At 43.4% G+C, this 14,623-nt stretch overlaps 1 protein-coding gene across 4 annotated transcripts in view; it reads right to left on the bottom strand.

Moving 5' to 3' along the window:
* Nucleotides 1–100: 100 nt before the first annotated feature.
* Nucleotides 101–14,623, bottom strand: part of NPHP1 (nephrocystin 1) — a 19,583-nt gene continuing 5,060 nt past the window's right edge. For 2 of the 4 annotated variants that reach the window (XM_048938043.1, XM_048938045.1), the window contains 14 exons: nucleotides 14,517–14,608; nucleotides 13,515–13,557; nucleotides 13,081–13,165; nucleotides 12,341–12,435; nucleotides 11,479–11,607; nucleotides 10,095–10,169; nucleotides 9,259–9,369; nucleotides 7,733–7,815; nucleotides 7,046–7,122; nucleotides 6,222–6,318; nucleotides 5,710–5,822; nucleotides 3,680–3,753; nucleotides 3,263–3,307; nucleotides 102–502 (listed from right to left, as the gene is read on the bottom strand). In XM_048938043.1, the coding sequence (XP_048794000.1) occupies nucleotides 224–502; nucleotides 3,263–3,307; nucleotides 3,680–3,753; nucleotides 5,710–5,822; nucleotides 6,222–6,318; nucleotides 7,046–7,122; nucleotides 7,733–7,815; nucleotides 9,259–9,369; nucleotides 10,095–10,169; nucleotides 11,479–11,607; nucleotides 12,341–12,435; nucleotides 13,081–13,165; nucleotides 13,515–13,557; nucleotides 14,517–14,608 (1,398 nt within the window). In that variant the 3' untranslated portion in view covers nucleotides 102–223. Of the gene's footprint in view, nucleotides 503–3,262; nucleotides 3,308–3,679; nucleotides 5,456–5,709; nucleotides 5,823–6,221; nucleotides 6,319–7,045; nucleotides 7,123–7,732; nucleotides 7,816–9,258; nucleotides 9,370–10,094; nucleotides 10,170–11,478; nucleotides 11,608–12,340; nucleotides 12,436–13,080; nucleotides 13,166–13,514; nucleotides 13,558–14,516; nucleotides 14,609–14,623 lie in introns of those variants that run through there. The other 2 variants (XM_048938044.1, XR_007375498.1) reach the window with 2 other exon arrangements.

The raw sequence follows: 14,623 nt of genomic DNA, 5'->3' as shown, positions 1-14,623 counted from the left end.
CGGAACAACTGTGGCTACAAGAGGTTCACGTAGCAACAGACTGCCGTAGCTTTGGCTGAGAGAGGAAAAGGTAATACAATTTATTTTAGCTGAACCAATGAAACAATGCCTGTGTGCCTCAAAAATGTTATTTTTAATGTGTGAAAATGTTTATTGCAGTACAGATAGTACACATGATTTCTCTTTGGTAAAAGTTCATCTGTACTGTTACCCTCCGATCCATTCATACTGTGGGATTGTTTTTCCTCGTTTCTCCTAAGAAATCGTAGGCCAGCTCAGAGATGTCAAAGGCTGTGTGAGTGTTTTCTGAGGACAGCAGAGACTGAAGGGCACCGCCGTTGTCTCGGCTCTTTCTCAGAAAGTCAGCAATCACTCTCCAGCGAGATGCTTCGGACTCCTCATCTGCCCACTTGTAGCTGGGGAGCAAAGTGGACCTGAGGAGGGGGAAGGCTGAGTCGTGGTACACCTGGATGAACACAGACTTCAGGAATTCTCGATCTCTCTGCAAAGAAGAAAAGCATTTGACATCATTTCCATGCAAAAATATGCAGTGCTGTCAAGCAGTCCTACATAAGAAAAACAAAACAAAAGCATTCAATCAGCCCCCAGTTCCTGGGAGGCCGGACCTTCTTCAACATCAGTCAGGCTGGATGAGCCTCAAACCCAGCACAGAACTATACTGTGTAAGCTGCAGATCAGCTCTCCAACTGCTGGAGCCAACACAGTGCAGTGGTACACAGCCAAACCCACAGATGCTGCCACCTCTGCTGAGGAGGAACCTTGTGATGCTGATCTGGCCAGTCCCCGTGGTTTTCACAGCCAGGGGGTTCTCTGGAGAAACAGACTGTGCTTCCCAACGAGCCATTCAAAGGCATCGTAAGCTTCACAGTGCACTAAAATCCCTGTCCACATCCCCACACCTGATTTTCAGATAGAATCTTACTGCACTCTGCCTGAGGAAGCATTACTGCATAGTTCGATACTAAAATTCATCACTTAAAGAGAAATTTCAACCTTCTGCAACCCTCTTCTCCCTCCACCCTGGTGAGCTGCCTATGTTGAAGCAGCCTGAACTATCAAGCTTTCTTTTGGTCCTGCCTTCAACTTTGGATAGTCCCTTGTGAAGCATTAACATGCTTTTTTAATGCTTAATTTAGGTTGGGCAAACAGAGGAAACAACACACTGGAAAGTCTAATCATTTTCTTCCTTTTTAATACTTATTATCTTAGTATTAACTCATCTAGTCTTAATGACTTCATCTTAATTAACTCATCTAGTCTTAATGGCCTTCATCTCTCCCTACCTACGTTTGTAGTCACACACATTAGAAATGAAAGTCAGTTTGCTGGGGGCAGTGGAAACCAGCACTGAGATCCTCTGATAGACATGTCAACACCTTCCTGATTTCAGAATTATTTTGGTTCAAGCTCTTGCAAAACTAGAAGAGATCTTTGCACTTTTTCATTGTTTTGCATGAAGTCTTGTACTGCCAACGCTCACCACAGAAAGTTATCTCATGGGGTATTTATATTTCTTCCTAAAAACACCAATGTATGAGGAGAAGACTCTTCTCCAGAGCCCTGCATGCAGAAATTGAGTGTGTTTGCTCTTGTCCCTGGGGGAGACACACACCCTCTCTGCCTTGCAGGCCCAGATCCCACCTGTCCTTCCAATGCTCTTGGCAGAGAGATGCAACAATCCCTTGTTCCTCGCACCACAAGACTCTGAGCAGGAGGTAGGGCCATTCTCTATGTAGTTATTTCACATTCTGACAGGGCACTCTGTGTAGAGACAATTATACCCTCCCATGTTTGCAAAACCTAGAAACTAAGAATCAGCCTGGTCAATTCATCAAGCACTGATCGCTTCAAGCAGACAAAATTTGGGTGCCTCCTTTTCCAAACACGGGAACATAGCCTTCTATGCAAGAAATACAGAATCACAGAATGGCCAGGGTTGGAAGGGACCTCAAGGATCATGAATCTCCAACCTCCACATTTCATAGCAGCCCAGGCTGCCCAGGGCCCCATCCAACCTGGCCTTGAACACCTCCAGGGATGGATGGGGCATCACAGCCTCTCAGTTCTTTCCTGTTCCAGCACCTCACCACTCTCACAGTACAGAACTTCCCCCTGACATCCAACCTCAATCTCCCCTCCCTCAACTTCAAACCATTTCCCCTTGTCCTGCTGTCATCTCCCCTTTCAAAGAGTTGACTCCCCTCCTGTTTGTAGCTCCCTTTAGGTACTGAAGGCTGCAATGAGGTCACCCCGCAGCCTTCTTTTCTCCAGGCTGAACAAGCCCAGCTCCCTCAGCCTGTCTTTGTAAGGGAGGTGCTCCAGCCCCCGATCATCTTCTTGACTCTCCTCTGGACGCTCTCCAACATCTCTGTCTTTCTTGTACTGGGGGCTCCATACCTGGACGCAGTACTGCAGGTGGGGCCTCACAAGAGCAGAGAGGTTCAGTCACCTCCCTGTCCCTGCTGGCCACCCCTCTTCTGATGGAGCCCAGGATACGAGTTGCTTTCCAAGTTGCAAGGGCACACTGCTGGCTCAGAACACTGCCTCCTCGAAAACTCACCTGCCATTGAACCTCTGCTAGGATCATGAACAATACGACTGGCATTGGAACCTCTCTGCTACCCCTGGGAAGCTGAACAGTTCATGTCTCAGCAGAAGATTAGCAGCTGAATGTCATAAAAGCATGCAAGAAGGAGCAAGACCTAGCTGTCGTGCCAGGCAGCAATCCTGCCATAGGAGTGGCACATGACAAATCAGGTAAAACTGGATGGTTCTGGGATTCTGAGGAGTTACTAATTCTCTGAGCAGATCAGCTTACATTTTGGATGAACGGCCTTGAAAAAGCTGTTCTGCTTCAACACAGGGAGATTGCAGAACTTGGGGCCTTCCTCCAGGTAGACTGGAGCAGGACTAGAGCTGGGAGGCTGGAAAAGGAGATTGTTTTGTACCCTTTTACACCAGTGGGAAGTTTTTACCAGGCAAACGTTACAAGCACATCGTGAAAGAGAGGCACATTTTGAGCACAAACCTATGACATCTTCCACATTAACAATTATATTTACAAACACCGAGACAAAAAGTTACAAATTAATTTCGTAGTCCTCCCAGTTTTCTGCATTTTCTAAATAAATCTACGGTGAGAGGAACAGTTAATTCTGGCAGCAATGCTGAAAGAAAGCTTCTAGTTTGTATTAGCTTTGGTGTATGCCAAGGAAGAAACTGGCACTTGGTGATGTACTACCTTTTCTGATCTCTTCAAAGTTCTTTCTCTGTCCGCCCAAGCACTCTGAAATGAGATGTAAAATACACAATGGGAAATCAGATTGAGACTGGGGAAATCTGGCAAAGTTCCACTTTCACCTGCAGAAATCCCTCTTTTACTGCAGCCCCACGGTGGCTTCAGCCCTTGTTGCAGCCCTTCTTTCCTCACGTTCTAATCATCAATCACTTTGAGGCCTTACATCCTTTTCAGATGTGCTCAGATGTTCTCTTGCTTTTGAAGGCACAAGAGATCTGCATGTACTTCAAGTAATTATAGCTTTGCTGCTTGGCTTTTCTGTTTATCTTTTTACAGTGTAAATTAAAAAGCTCAAATTATGGAAACTAGCTGGGAATTCTGACACATCATTTGTAACTGAACACTATACAGAAAACATACCCGCAGTGCATCCATCAGGTCTGGCTGATCCATGAGTTGAGGAAAAGTTGCTAAAATAGGATTACAGATTAATTCTGAAACAAAAAATAAACACATTGGAGGCAAAGAAGAAATGGGATGGTTTTCAAGGCAGAAGACCAGCTATGCCTAGAGACAGCCCCCTCCCCAAACTCTTGAGAGGGAAAATGAGCTGTAACAGTACTCCAGAGCTGCAAAGATTGAAGAGTTCCCACAAGAGCTTTCTACAGCAAGCTCTCTAACTGCTGAGGTGCAGTTAGCAAGGGAGAGAACAGATGTGCATGAAAGAAAGAAAAAAAACAACAAAAAAACCCAAACCAAGTGCCAGTTTATTAGGAGAAGCCAGCAAGTAACAGCCCTTACTAATTTAACCCAAGGGTAGAGTAGGGTGTTTTCCTCACTGCTGCACCTGTCTTTTTTATCAACATCTGAAATTGTGACACCTGGTTTGGATGTTATGAATAAACATGCTTTTGTTCTGCCTTGATCTGGCTTGCGTTGCATGTGGGTTGGGGATACCTGGACAACTGCTTTGTCAGAACGCAGCAGAATACAGCCAACCATTTTAAAAGTATGATTGACTCTGAAGTAAGAGCATCAATTTGCCTTTGCAACATCAGAAAAGTAGAGAACTGCAACCTGAACAACTTCTGAACCATGGGGGTAAAGCCTTTAAAACATTTCAAATCAAGACTGAATCCAAATGGCAGCAACTGAACTCCAGAGATGGTCAGCCTGATGTATTGTCCTATGTTACAAAGTTCAAGTCAGGCAATTGTGGTACATGGATCTTAGCTGGCCCTGAAACACTGAGCATCTTCTTTTTCTCAGTGATGAGTTTAATAAATAAAGCACTCATTCATTCAAGGGTCTGACTTTTGTATGTGCTTTGACTACTTGCTGTCTGGAAGTTCATGGAAGGCAGTTTAGTTCTGAGCATCTTTGAAAGGTGAACCTGTAATTCAGGTGCCTCAGTATGGCATCACATGGACTGCAGGCTAAAATGTACAAGCAAATGTATTTGCCATAGGAACAGAGGACACATCATTCAATCTGGGAAAGAGACAGAGGAGAAAGCACAAGAAAATTACTTTGCAGTACCACTGCCAAGTCATGAGCAGCAGAGTTAAGAAATGTAATTTTTTCTGTATTTCAAGTGTGAGTGTGTAACAGAGAAGACTGTAAGCTATCACAGTTTTGGTGTGGAAGGAATAACATACAGACTTTCAAAATCAGCACAAGATAGAGTTCTAAAAGCAGAGCTTTTCCACTTCCATCTCTCCCCACTGCCTTGACCAGAAAATAAATACTTAAATCAATAAAAGGAATTAAGAGAGGATGACTTCATCCCAGTGACAGAAACAGCTGCTTAATCTTTCCTATAACACGGGAGCACGCATTCTAGAAATGGATGAGTACATCTGTCAGCACATCTGATCTCTCACTGCATGGGTGGTGCAAAGGAAATGTTTATCTTCCAAACAATCCCTTAATCTTTATTTACTGCTGATTTAGAAATAACCTTTTGCCTGTCCACGTGGGCTTTTTGGGGGCTAAGTTTCACTGAAGACACTTCTCATACTTCACAGAAAACAAAACTGTTCTCGTGGTTTCTGCATCTTGCTGTGTGAACTGGTGCCAAACAAGGCAACGCGTTGGATGCAAGTTGAAATATTTCTAGTTTGAAATGCAAACACACCAAGAGGCTGTTTCCTTTTGTTAGCAGGGACAGCAGTTTTCAATTTGTTCCCAGTGCACCTGCAAACACAAAGTTTAAACACCGAAATCCTTGACAGAGGGAGCATGGCTTCCTAACAGTGCAAGACAGTCGGCTTCTTCCCTAGCAGGAAAGGAAGCAGTAAAAGCAGTGTGTGTCAGTGAGAGTTGCTCCTGCAGACCCATTTAATTTTACAAAAGAAAGACTCTGGAATGACTGCTTCTCTTTGGGAATCTGGCCCTTTTTTAAACACTCTCCACGACCGAGTTCTTGTGTACAGCAGTGCAATCCTTACCTGCGCTTTGCATGTTTATTCTCTCTCTCAGCAGTGCATCCCCAAGTATTTGCCGATAAAATATCAAGAGATGGATGTAGCACATACTGCCAATTAACGTTTCTGGTAACAAACTATTGGGAAAATAAAGAACACGCTAATGAAACTTTTATTCATAACGTTCCTGCAAAGCACTGCTCTCCAGAACATCAGAGTAACGACAGGTTCAGAGATGCCATCAGCTCAGATGGGCGTCCCCACGAAGCACCAGCCTGGGAGGGCACACACCGACACAGCTCTAACAGCCAGACTTCTGCTGCTGCCATTTTCAGCCTCCTCTAATTGCAAGCTTTTTGCTTGTTTTCAGCAGCGCAGCGTTAAGCCTCAGAGAATGAACGTAACATGCAGGGAGACAGCACTCAGATTTTTCCATAGCCTATGTTGCAAGGAAGGAGAACACTTCAGATCGATCTCTGGGACCATTCTAGGCTGAATTATGTTCTCATTTTACAGCAGCACACACAGGTACTTACTTCAGGATGTCTTTTGACTGTGTGCTTAATGACCTCAGTTTCACTACAAGCACAGGCTGCTTCTTGAGTGATATAAGCTGATGAAGAACACCACTGCCTGTTGGAGAAATAAATACACAGTTAATTATCCATTTTGAAATAACACAAAGAATTCTATTACAAGAATGAATACTGACATTTGTTAAGAGATGAGGGTTTTTTTTGTGGAATTGTAATAGTTTAAAGATGCTCTAAAAATCAGGAGGAATTGAAAGCTTTTTTTTCTTTTTTTTGCATTTTCAGTTGTACCCGTATTCAGCCTAACTTAAGGCACACTGGGCTAAGGAGTCCCCCTCCATTTGCTTGCTCAAACTCCCTTCAGCCACTGGCTTGTTTTGGTGAGTTCTTTCCATCTGGCTCAGTTCCCTGCTGCAGGTCACAGCATCACCTGCACTGCCTGTCACTTCTCACACCAGGTGCTGCGAGACAGGCAACAAGCAGGAAGCCTTGGGAACTCTTTAGATCAGTGTTTCCACTGAATCTTGTAGCAGCACCCCACAACCAACACATGTTCAGTGCAATTACAGAAGTAACTGAAAACCTGCATCAAAAAATAATCCTCAGCCTACAAATAATGGAAGTTACAGAGGTGTTGGCACTGACAGGTGGTTGTGAATCCAGCTAGCACTAACAACCAATTCTCCCTCATGCAAAACAGGAACACACAAAACAATACCAGGCTGTGGTGACTGCATGCTCATAACAGCCCCAGCTGAGCTCTGCCTGTTATAAAAAGGGTATGACACACATCATTTTACTTATGAAATGTTGGTGGGAAACCATACCTCTTCTTGATAGTGATGGGTCAACCTCAACACCTCTCTCATAGGGGGTACCACCATTCAATAGCAGCTCATGCATTCTGTGAAGGAAGAGCAGCACAGTAAAACAACGTGTGGGTATGGGGACACAGCACAACTGCTCTCTGAGAAAGAAAGAAACCTGCTATCTCAAATAAAAACCTGACAGTGCTTGAGGCTATGACTGGGATTTGATGTGAAATGACTACACCTCATTACTAAGCAGCCAAACCTCAGATGATAAATTTCAGACTTGTATCATATTGCGAAACTAGCTGATTATTTGAAAAGAAATTAGCAGCAATGATACCAGTATTGTCCCTGCATCAGCTGTTTCATTCAAGTATTTCTGAGGAATCACTGCTGAAGCATCAAATTTCAGATGCAGAAGATTTTAAATGTTTAATAATAATGTAATCACAGTTTTGTCAAGAGTAAGTCCATGTTGAAGTATCCACGTGATTTCACTCTGCAGAGACTGTGCTTGACTCAATGGAACAGAAAACACTAGAGACCAGATTTAGAAGAGTTGTAGAGGCTAATACTTGCATATCAGATTGGTCTACAGCTGCCCATATCAATACCTGCCCATATTAGATATGAACTTGGCTCCTAACCTAATGTATATATATATGCATACATACAGAGAGATGGAAAACACCATAAACTTACTTGGAAGGAACAGGCATTCCATCAGAAGAAAAAAGCTTCTGAAATGCCCAGCCACAGCTTAGCTCTTGTCGTTCACCTGTTGACTGCAAAACAAAAGAGGAATGTAAACCTGAGCAGTTGAACCAGACCTTCTACCATTCAGCAGAAAAGCTGTGGTGAAGCTGATCATTGACATAAAGCCAAGAAAAGCACACTGAAGGAAAACCTACATATATCAAATACTAGAAAGCTTTACTACCAAGCACTGGGAAATGGAGCAGATCCTGTGTGCCAAGCCACCCATTTCCAGGTCTATCCCAAATCAACTGCATGACCCTGAGAGTAACATTTTACCTTTCAGGATCTCAACTTGAATAAATACCAAGTGAAGGCACAGTTTCCTTCTTTTTAAGGTGTTCTGATAAGATGAAACAGAGAGAAAGCACCAGAGCACTCCTAACAGGTAGGAACTTGCACACAGTCCTTTGTTTAACATCACTCTGCAAACAGAAGCTGACAACTGTACATAACCTTGATGATTCAAATGTGCATGAGAGGGGCTATTATCTCTGGTTAGGACTCCACGAACTGAACGTGTTGCTCATCACCAGCACTCACACCATCCAGCTCCCTACACATTTACACTCTACTTATCTTCCAATGCAACAGTTCTGCATTCCCACCATGCTTGCTATCGGCCCCTTTCCTCCATGCTGCCACAGGGACATCTGCATCCCAGGTTCACACAAGTGTTAATGAAGGAGAAAATACAGCAGTACCTCTTTTGTAAATTCTGTCTTTTCAGAGTTCTCTTTTTCAGAATTGCTGAAAATTATAACTAATACCCTAATCATTGCAATGATTTTCCCTTTCACTCAACAATTGCTTGAGTTCATCCGAGGAAGGTGGTGGCAATCATGAAAATGCAGATGTTTCAAAAGAGGCAGCAAAATTTGACTCAATGTTGTAGACAAAGCAGCTGAGATCTTTCAGAAGAGGACCTCTTCCAAAAAGGCACTGTTTCCTTCCAACAGTACTGTTCCCTATCCCCTTTTCTATTAGTTCTTAGGGAAAAAATGGTGTCGCCAACCCTTGTACTTTCAGAAGCACCTCCTAGAAGGATAGGAGGATATACCTGTATCACTTACAGAGACCAGTGTTCTATTTAAACAGTTAACATTTTAGTTTCCAAATTACACACACAAAAGACCAATAACACAGGAGTGAAAAGAGAACTGGTCCTTTGTGATCACATGACACCAAAGTCTTCTATTTCAGCATAAGAAAAACTACACTTCTGTCCTGTAGTCAGAAAGCCTTTTATTCTCTAAGCACTGACTAGAATTAAATTTTCTCAAAACCAACTCTCTCTCCTCTTTCCAGATGCCAAAATACAATTTTGCAATAGCAAGAAAAAACCCCCTGAGCTTCCATTTGGATTTCACAGTCCTCTATTGAGATGCTGCAGGTTGCCATGGAAAACAGGACAGCTGATTTGCTTTATAAACGTGCTTGGAATGATTTATTCTGCTACTTTATACACTTACGTTGCGAATGTAAGTGATGCCAAGTTCAAATAGTAAACCAATGTCTGAAGATAAGGAATTGGACCTGACGAAACAGTCACCATCCAGTAGGCTGGGCAAAATGCCTGTTACCTTTACAGAGGGGGAAGAAATAATAACGTACATATTAAAAAAAAAGAAAGCCAACAGTCACCTCTGATTTCTAAAGGCAATTAAACACTTCACCCATTTACATAAAATCCCAGACCCAACCCCAATGCACATAAAAGAAAACAAGAAGTACCAATTTCAAGTTGAAACCACTGCTCTATTTGTTGTTTATGCTGCCATTAACCACAGCTATGCTACTAAGGTACATTTTTTGTGCTGAGAAGGTATCAAAGAACTTTCAAAGTCAAAAAGCAGTGAATTCTCTCTGAGAACACAGGAACAGCTGAGGTAAAACACACAAATAGTTTGGCTGTGAATGCAGCTTTGCACAACACCCAAAATATGGGACAGGGCACGTGCTCTTTTCAAAGGAAAAAAAAAGGAAAAGCAAAAGCTCATAGGCAACAAATGAACACCACGTAGTGTGCACCTGGCAACAGGTCAAAGTTAACCAGTGCCACTGACTGGATCACCAGTTCCTCCCACTACTTCTCCTTCCACTCTTTTCTCCAAAGCATTTTTGCTTTAAAAGCTTAGCTTGAATTGCTGCACTTCAGCAAGTCTTTTCTGCATGTTTATTTTGCTCACAATAGATGTTCTGTCAACAAGAATATCAGAAGTAATAGACATGGCTAAATAAGAAGCTGTAAACAGACACATTAAAGTGTCTGTTGCTGGTTGTCTCATGCCCTGAGCAAGATACCTACCCGTGGGGAAAAGGTCCACATTTGAGGGTTTTTAGGTTGCCACGTAGCTCTCACTGTGTGAATGTTACTCAGCACCTAAAACATGACAGTGGGGAAAAATGCTAACACAAGTTCTTCTGGAAAGCTACTCAACTCTAAGAAAATGCAGTATTATCCAAAGTTGAGCCAAGGTTCTGCATGCCACAAAGAAAATCACACTTGCTCTTCAACTTCATCACACAGTCTCTAAAACTCCAGAGGAAGGCAGAATCATCCAACCATTCCTGCTTCCAGTGCACCAGGAATAGTTCCTTTGACCCATTAACACTCAGTGCAGCAGAAGGAAATCCAGTGCTGACAATCTGGTAGCTTATCTTATGCAGAGCACAAAGGCATGTGGAGGAATGATGGCAGGTGTGAAAATAGAATCACAGAATGGCTTCTGTTGAAATGGACCTCAAAGCCCCCCAGCCTCAACCCCTGCCATGGGCTGGCTGCCCCCCACCAGCTCAGGCTGCCCAGGGCCCATCCAACCTGGCCTTGGGCACCTCCAGGGATGGGGCACCACAGCTCTGGGCAGCAGTGCCAGGGCCTCACCGCCCTCTGAGTAAAACATCTGAGCACAACCCTGCCCCAACCATTCCTGGGCCCATCAGAGAGGACAGAGCAGCACAAACAGGGCTCACCTCCACAAACACAAAGATGCAAAGAAGCACAACAGCAGGTGGAAGAACCAAAACTGTGGATGCACAGAAATGAAGCCCCCACCCCAGCCCCACCCAGGGCTGTCCAGGAGCTGGGTGTGACAAGATGAGTCAACAAGAGGAACTCCCAGTATCACAGCCAAAAAGGGGTGCTGCTTAGGGCTGGGAGGTCCTACAACACACAAGGGAGAACATGTTGGGACTGCAGGTGACTTATGTGATGTTCAGAGGAGGAACCATGGCTGAAAGAAGGCTGAGGTGGTTTGTGGAATACGAAGAGTGGGACATTCAAAGGGTAAGGGGATAAAGTTGTCCTTGTGAGCAGGCTGGTATGCATGCCTGGCCATGCCCTGCCTATGATCAATGCAGTTTGTCCTGTCTTCTCACTCAACTCCATTTCTCACTCTTTTTTTTTTCCTGCATGAGTGGGCTCTCTGTTTTGTGTGCATGTGCATGGAGGCCTGAGTTTCAGCCAACAGGCAGCCCACAAGTCGCAGGAAAACTACATTTACTGCACCTGGAGAGAATGAAGGTACGCATGTCAGTGTACTGTATCAAGCCAGACTGATTGGCAAGCAGATTAAGCAGCCTAGGAGCCAGGTCTGACTGTATGACTCTGAGACAACTGGAGGAGATGGCTACCAGAGGGACCAGAGCATCGTGAGCACCTCATCAAGACCTTTGCTGATAATCCAACTCACCCGATTGCCATCGAACAGACAGAGGCGAACGTGCCTGCTGAGAACCTGAATGCTGGCTGCTGGGAGAGGAATCGTTTTACAGCTACATAAAGTTACAATCAGGGACACTCGAGTTGGTGTAGGACAGATCTGAAATACAGGCAACAGAAGGAGGAGTAAATGCAGAGGTTCTTTCTATCATTTCTATCATTATGTGCTTATTTACTGAAACGACTGACAGCAGTGACCACTGGACTGGATTCTGTGACCCACAAAACTAGCATAGTATTGGTGGCAGCAGCAACATTTCTTCATACACCTTTACACCTCTCCTAAGGAGATTGCTACAAATAATTCAGTGTGACAGCTACAAGGTCCTGTCAGAAAGGAATGCTGTCACGGGGCTCTTCACCAGGTATTTCGGGTGACAATCACATTGCTGGGCTTTGTTTTGCCAGGGGTGTTTTATAAATAGTCATTCTAAAAATGGTGTGAATCAAGAGATTATTAGTCAGAATGAGCAAAGACAAATGAAACTGGTGGTTTCACAGCAATTAGTAGACATTCATGGCACAAGAATTCAACTAACCACCCGTGCAGATTTGTTTCAACCCAAATAAGGAACCACAAGCTTAAGATGAAACATAATTCTGAAGAAATACCCAACATAGCAACCTGTGCTGATTTTTTTTATCAGAGTGTAATAACATCTATTGCCTGAGGAATCTAGGTTGACAATGAAGAACTCTATCACTATTTTACAGCAAAATTGATCTACTAATATGAAACATTTTTTTTTTAAGTTGCTAGCAATTCACATCTACAGATGTCACCATTTCTCTTGAACCAAAAGCATCACAGCTTTCTGATCAGTAATACTCACAGTATTTTTTTCAGAATCCCACACCAAATCTTTAAAAGCCAGCTGGGATGGAGTAAGTTTAGGCTGCAAGAAGTAACTTGCTCTGAACTGATTACCTGAAACAAATGCCATTAAGATAGACAGATAGATAGATATCTAAAAAGTCTTTTATGATCTTTATTGCCACAAAATCAATAATGCCCAAAATTCAGATGTGCCTTAAGGTCCATTTAAGTATTTGACAATACTAAAGAGGTTTCTACTACAAGTACCCTCTAAAATGGGAAGAGCTATTTGGAAAAGTGTTCTGCAGCATTTCATTTTAGAATCACTGTAATTTCTTTTGTCCATTAAGCTACTGACTAGAAACAGTTTCAAATGAAAAGATGAAGAAAACTGAGATGTGTACTATCTTTTGAAGTCTCTTCATGGAATATCTGTGAGAAAAAGGGAGGAAGGCTATTCAAATCCATAATTTTCTGCAGTGTCAACAGGAAGAGCGTTCCAAAGTGGAAAATGTTTGAGATTATCAGGGAACTTGTCATTGCCTTCATGTGCTCAGGATTTCACTCACATAGATTAAATTTATTTGATAAGATGAAAAAAAAAAACAAAAACCCCAACACTTCTAATACATTATTTAACTGGCCAAATACAGCCTGAACAGATTACCAGTGACAATAAAGCAATGAAGATTTCATCCCAGTTATGCTGTTGGACTACAGAACTCACTACAGACAGCTGCAGTGAGAAAACCTTACCTTGTTCTAAGAGCTGGGAAAGCGTGGACAGACGGAATCCTGCAGGCACTGCTCCCATGGCTGCCAGCATCTCTACTGTGTCACTCTATGACAAAACAAGTGGCTGTTTGTGTTCCTGCCATCCAGTACCAAAGACCTGAAGATTCAGTCACCTAACTCTACTTTGAAGCTGGTTTGGTGCAATCCAAGGAAGGACTTTTACTTCGTGTTGTGTATGATCCCACACAGACTTTTTTTTACTAAACCCCCTCCATTATAATGCAGCATTGGTGCAGCCTGTTCACAAAATAAAATCACACCCATGAAAAAGAACTGGTGTTAATTGAAAACAGTGGTCCTAACTATGACACACAGCACACAGTAGAAGTCAAATCTTGTCTAAAAAATAATTAACATTATGGCAGATTACATTGCTATGTAGCACAGATGCCTACCTCTGTGGTAGCTTTTCTTACAGCACTCCAGTGAGAGTCTGTTCTGGGAGAAAAAAAAGAAATATTTTTATTTCAGAACACGTTACTGTCATGAGGACAAAAATCTGAACACTAAATACAAGTTTGCTGCAGTGTCTTGTAAGCTGAAACGTGAGTTGACACATGACCCAACCATGTTTTGAGGCAAAAAGAAAAAAAAAGACAACACCAAAACAAACAAACCAACCAAACACTCAAAAGATCCTAGCAAAGTAAAAGTGTGTCTGCAAATTGAAGTTTGTACAATTGAGAAACAACTGCGGGCTCAGGTTCAACCTGCTGCCAGCCAGAACCTCCAGATCCCTTTCTATGGAGCTGCTCCTCGTCTCCCAGTCTGTAAAAGAGGGCTGCCCCATCCCAGGTGCAGAACCAGCATTTGCTTTTCTTCATGCAGATGCCCTTAGATCTGTCAAGATCTTGGGGCAAGGCCTCTCTACCCTCAAGGGGACCAATACTCCTCCCAGTTAACCATCATCCACAAATTTACTTAATATAATGTCCACGTTCCTCTGGAGGAGCAGAAGACTTTAGTTTGGATAGGAAGAAGAGCTGAAGTTCAGCATGAAAGTCCATTCCAGCTGCTCCTTTGGAACTTTTTGCCAAGACAGGACAGTAAACCATTTAAAATAATAATACAAAAGTAAAACCATTAAGCACCTCTCCATTTTTGCTTCTTTAGAGTCTGCCCTGGGACTCCAGTGTCCCCTCTCACTCTCCCCAGTGTGGAATGGCTTTGACCCGTGGGGTGAGGCCCAGGCTCTTGGCAGCCCAGGGCAGGCTGCAGGCTGAGCACTGGACAAACGAAGCCAAGGGATGGAGGACAGCAGAGGTACCCCCAGCTCTCACTGCAGGGCAGCACCATGGCATGGGAAAGGCCTCAGCAGCCCCCAGCACCTGGTGGTTGCTATGAGGGTGGCAGCTGGCCAACTTTATACTAATTTCCCTTTGCATCATTCCATTTACCTTTTTTTAATTGCAGTTCCATCTGCTGTTTCATCCACCACTTCTATGTGTTCATCACTTTCCTCTTGGCTTTCTTCATCTTCATTATGGACCTGTAATTCAGATTC

This window comes from Lagopus muta, chromosome 2 (assembly GCF_023343835.1).
Source record: "Lagopus muta isolate bLagMut1 chromosome 2, bLagMut1 primary, whole genome shotgun sequence".
NCBI classification, from domain to species: Eukaryota; Metazoa; Chordata; class Aves; order Galliformes; family Phasianidae; genus Lagopus; species Lagopus muta.
Note: the sequence above shows the minus strand (reverse complement) of the source record. Positions and strands in the feature narration are given on the sequence as shown.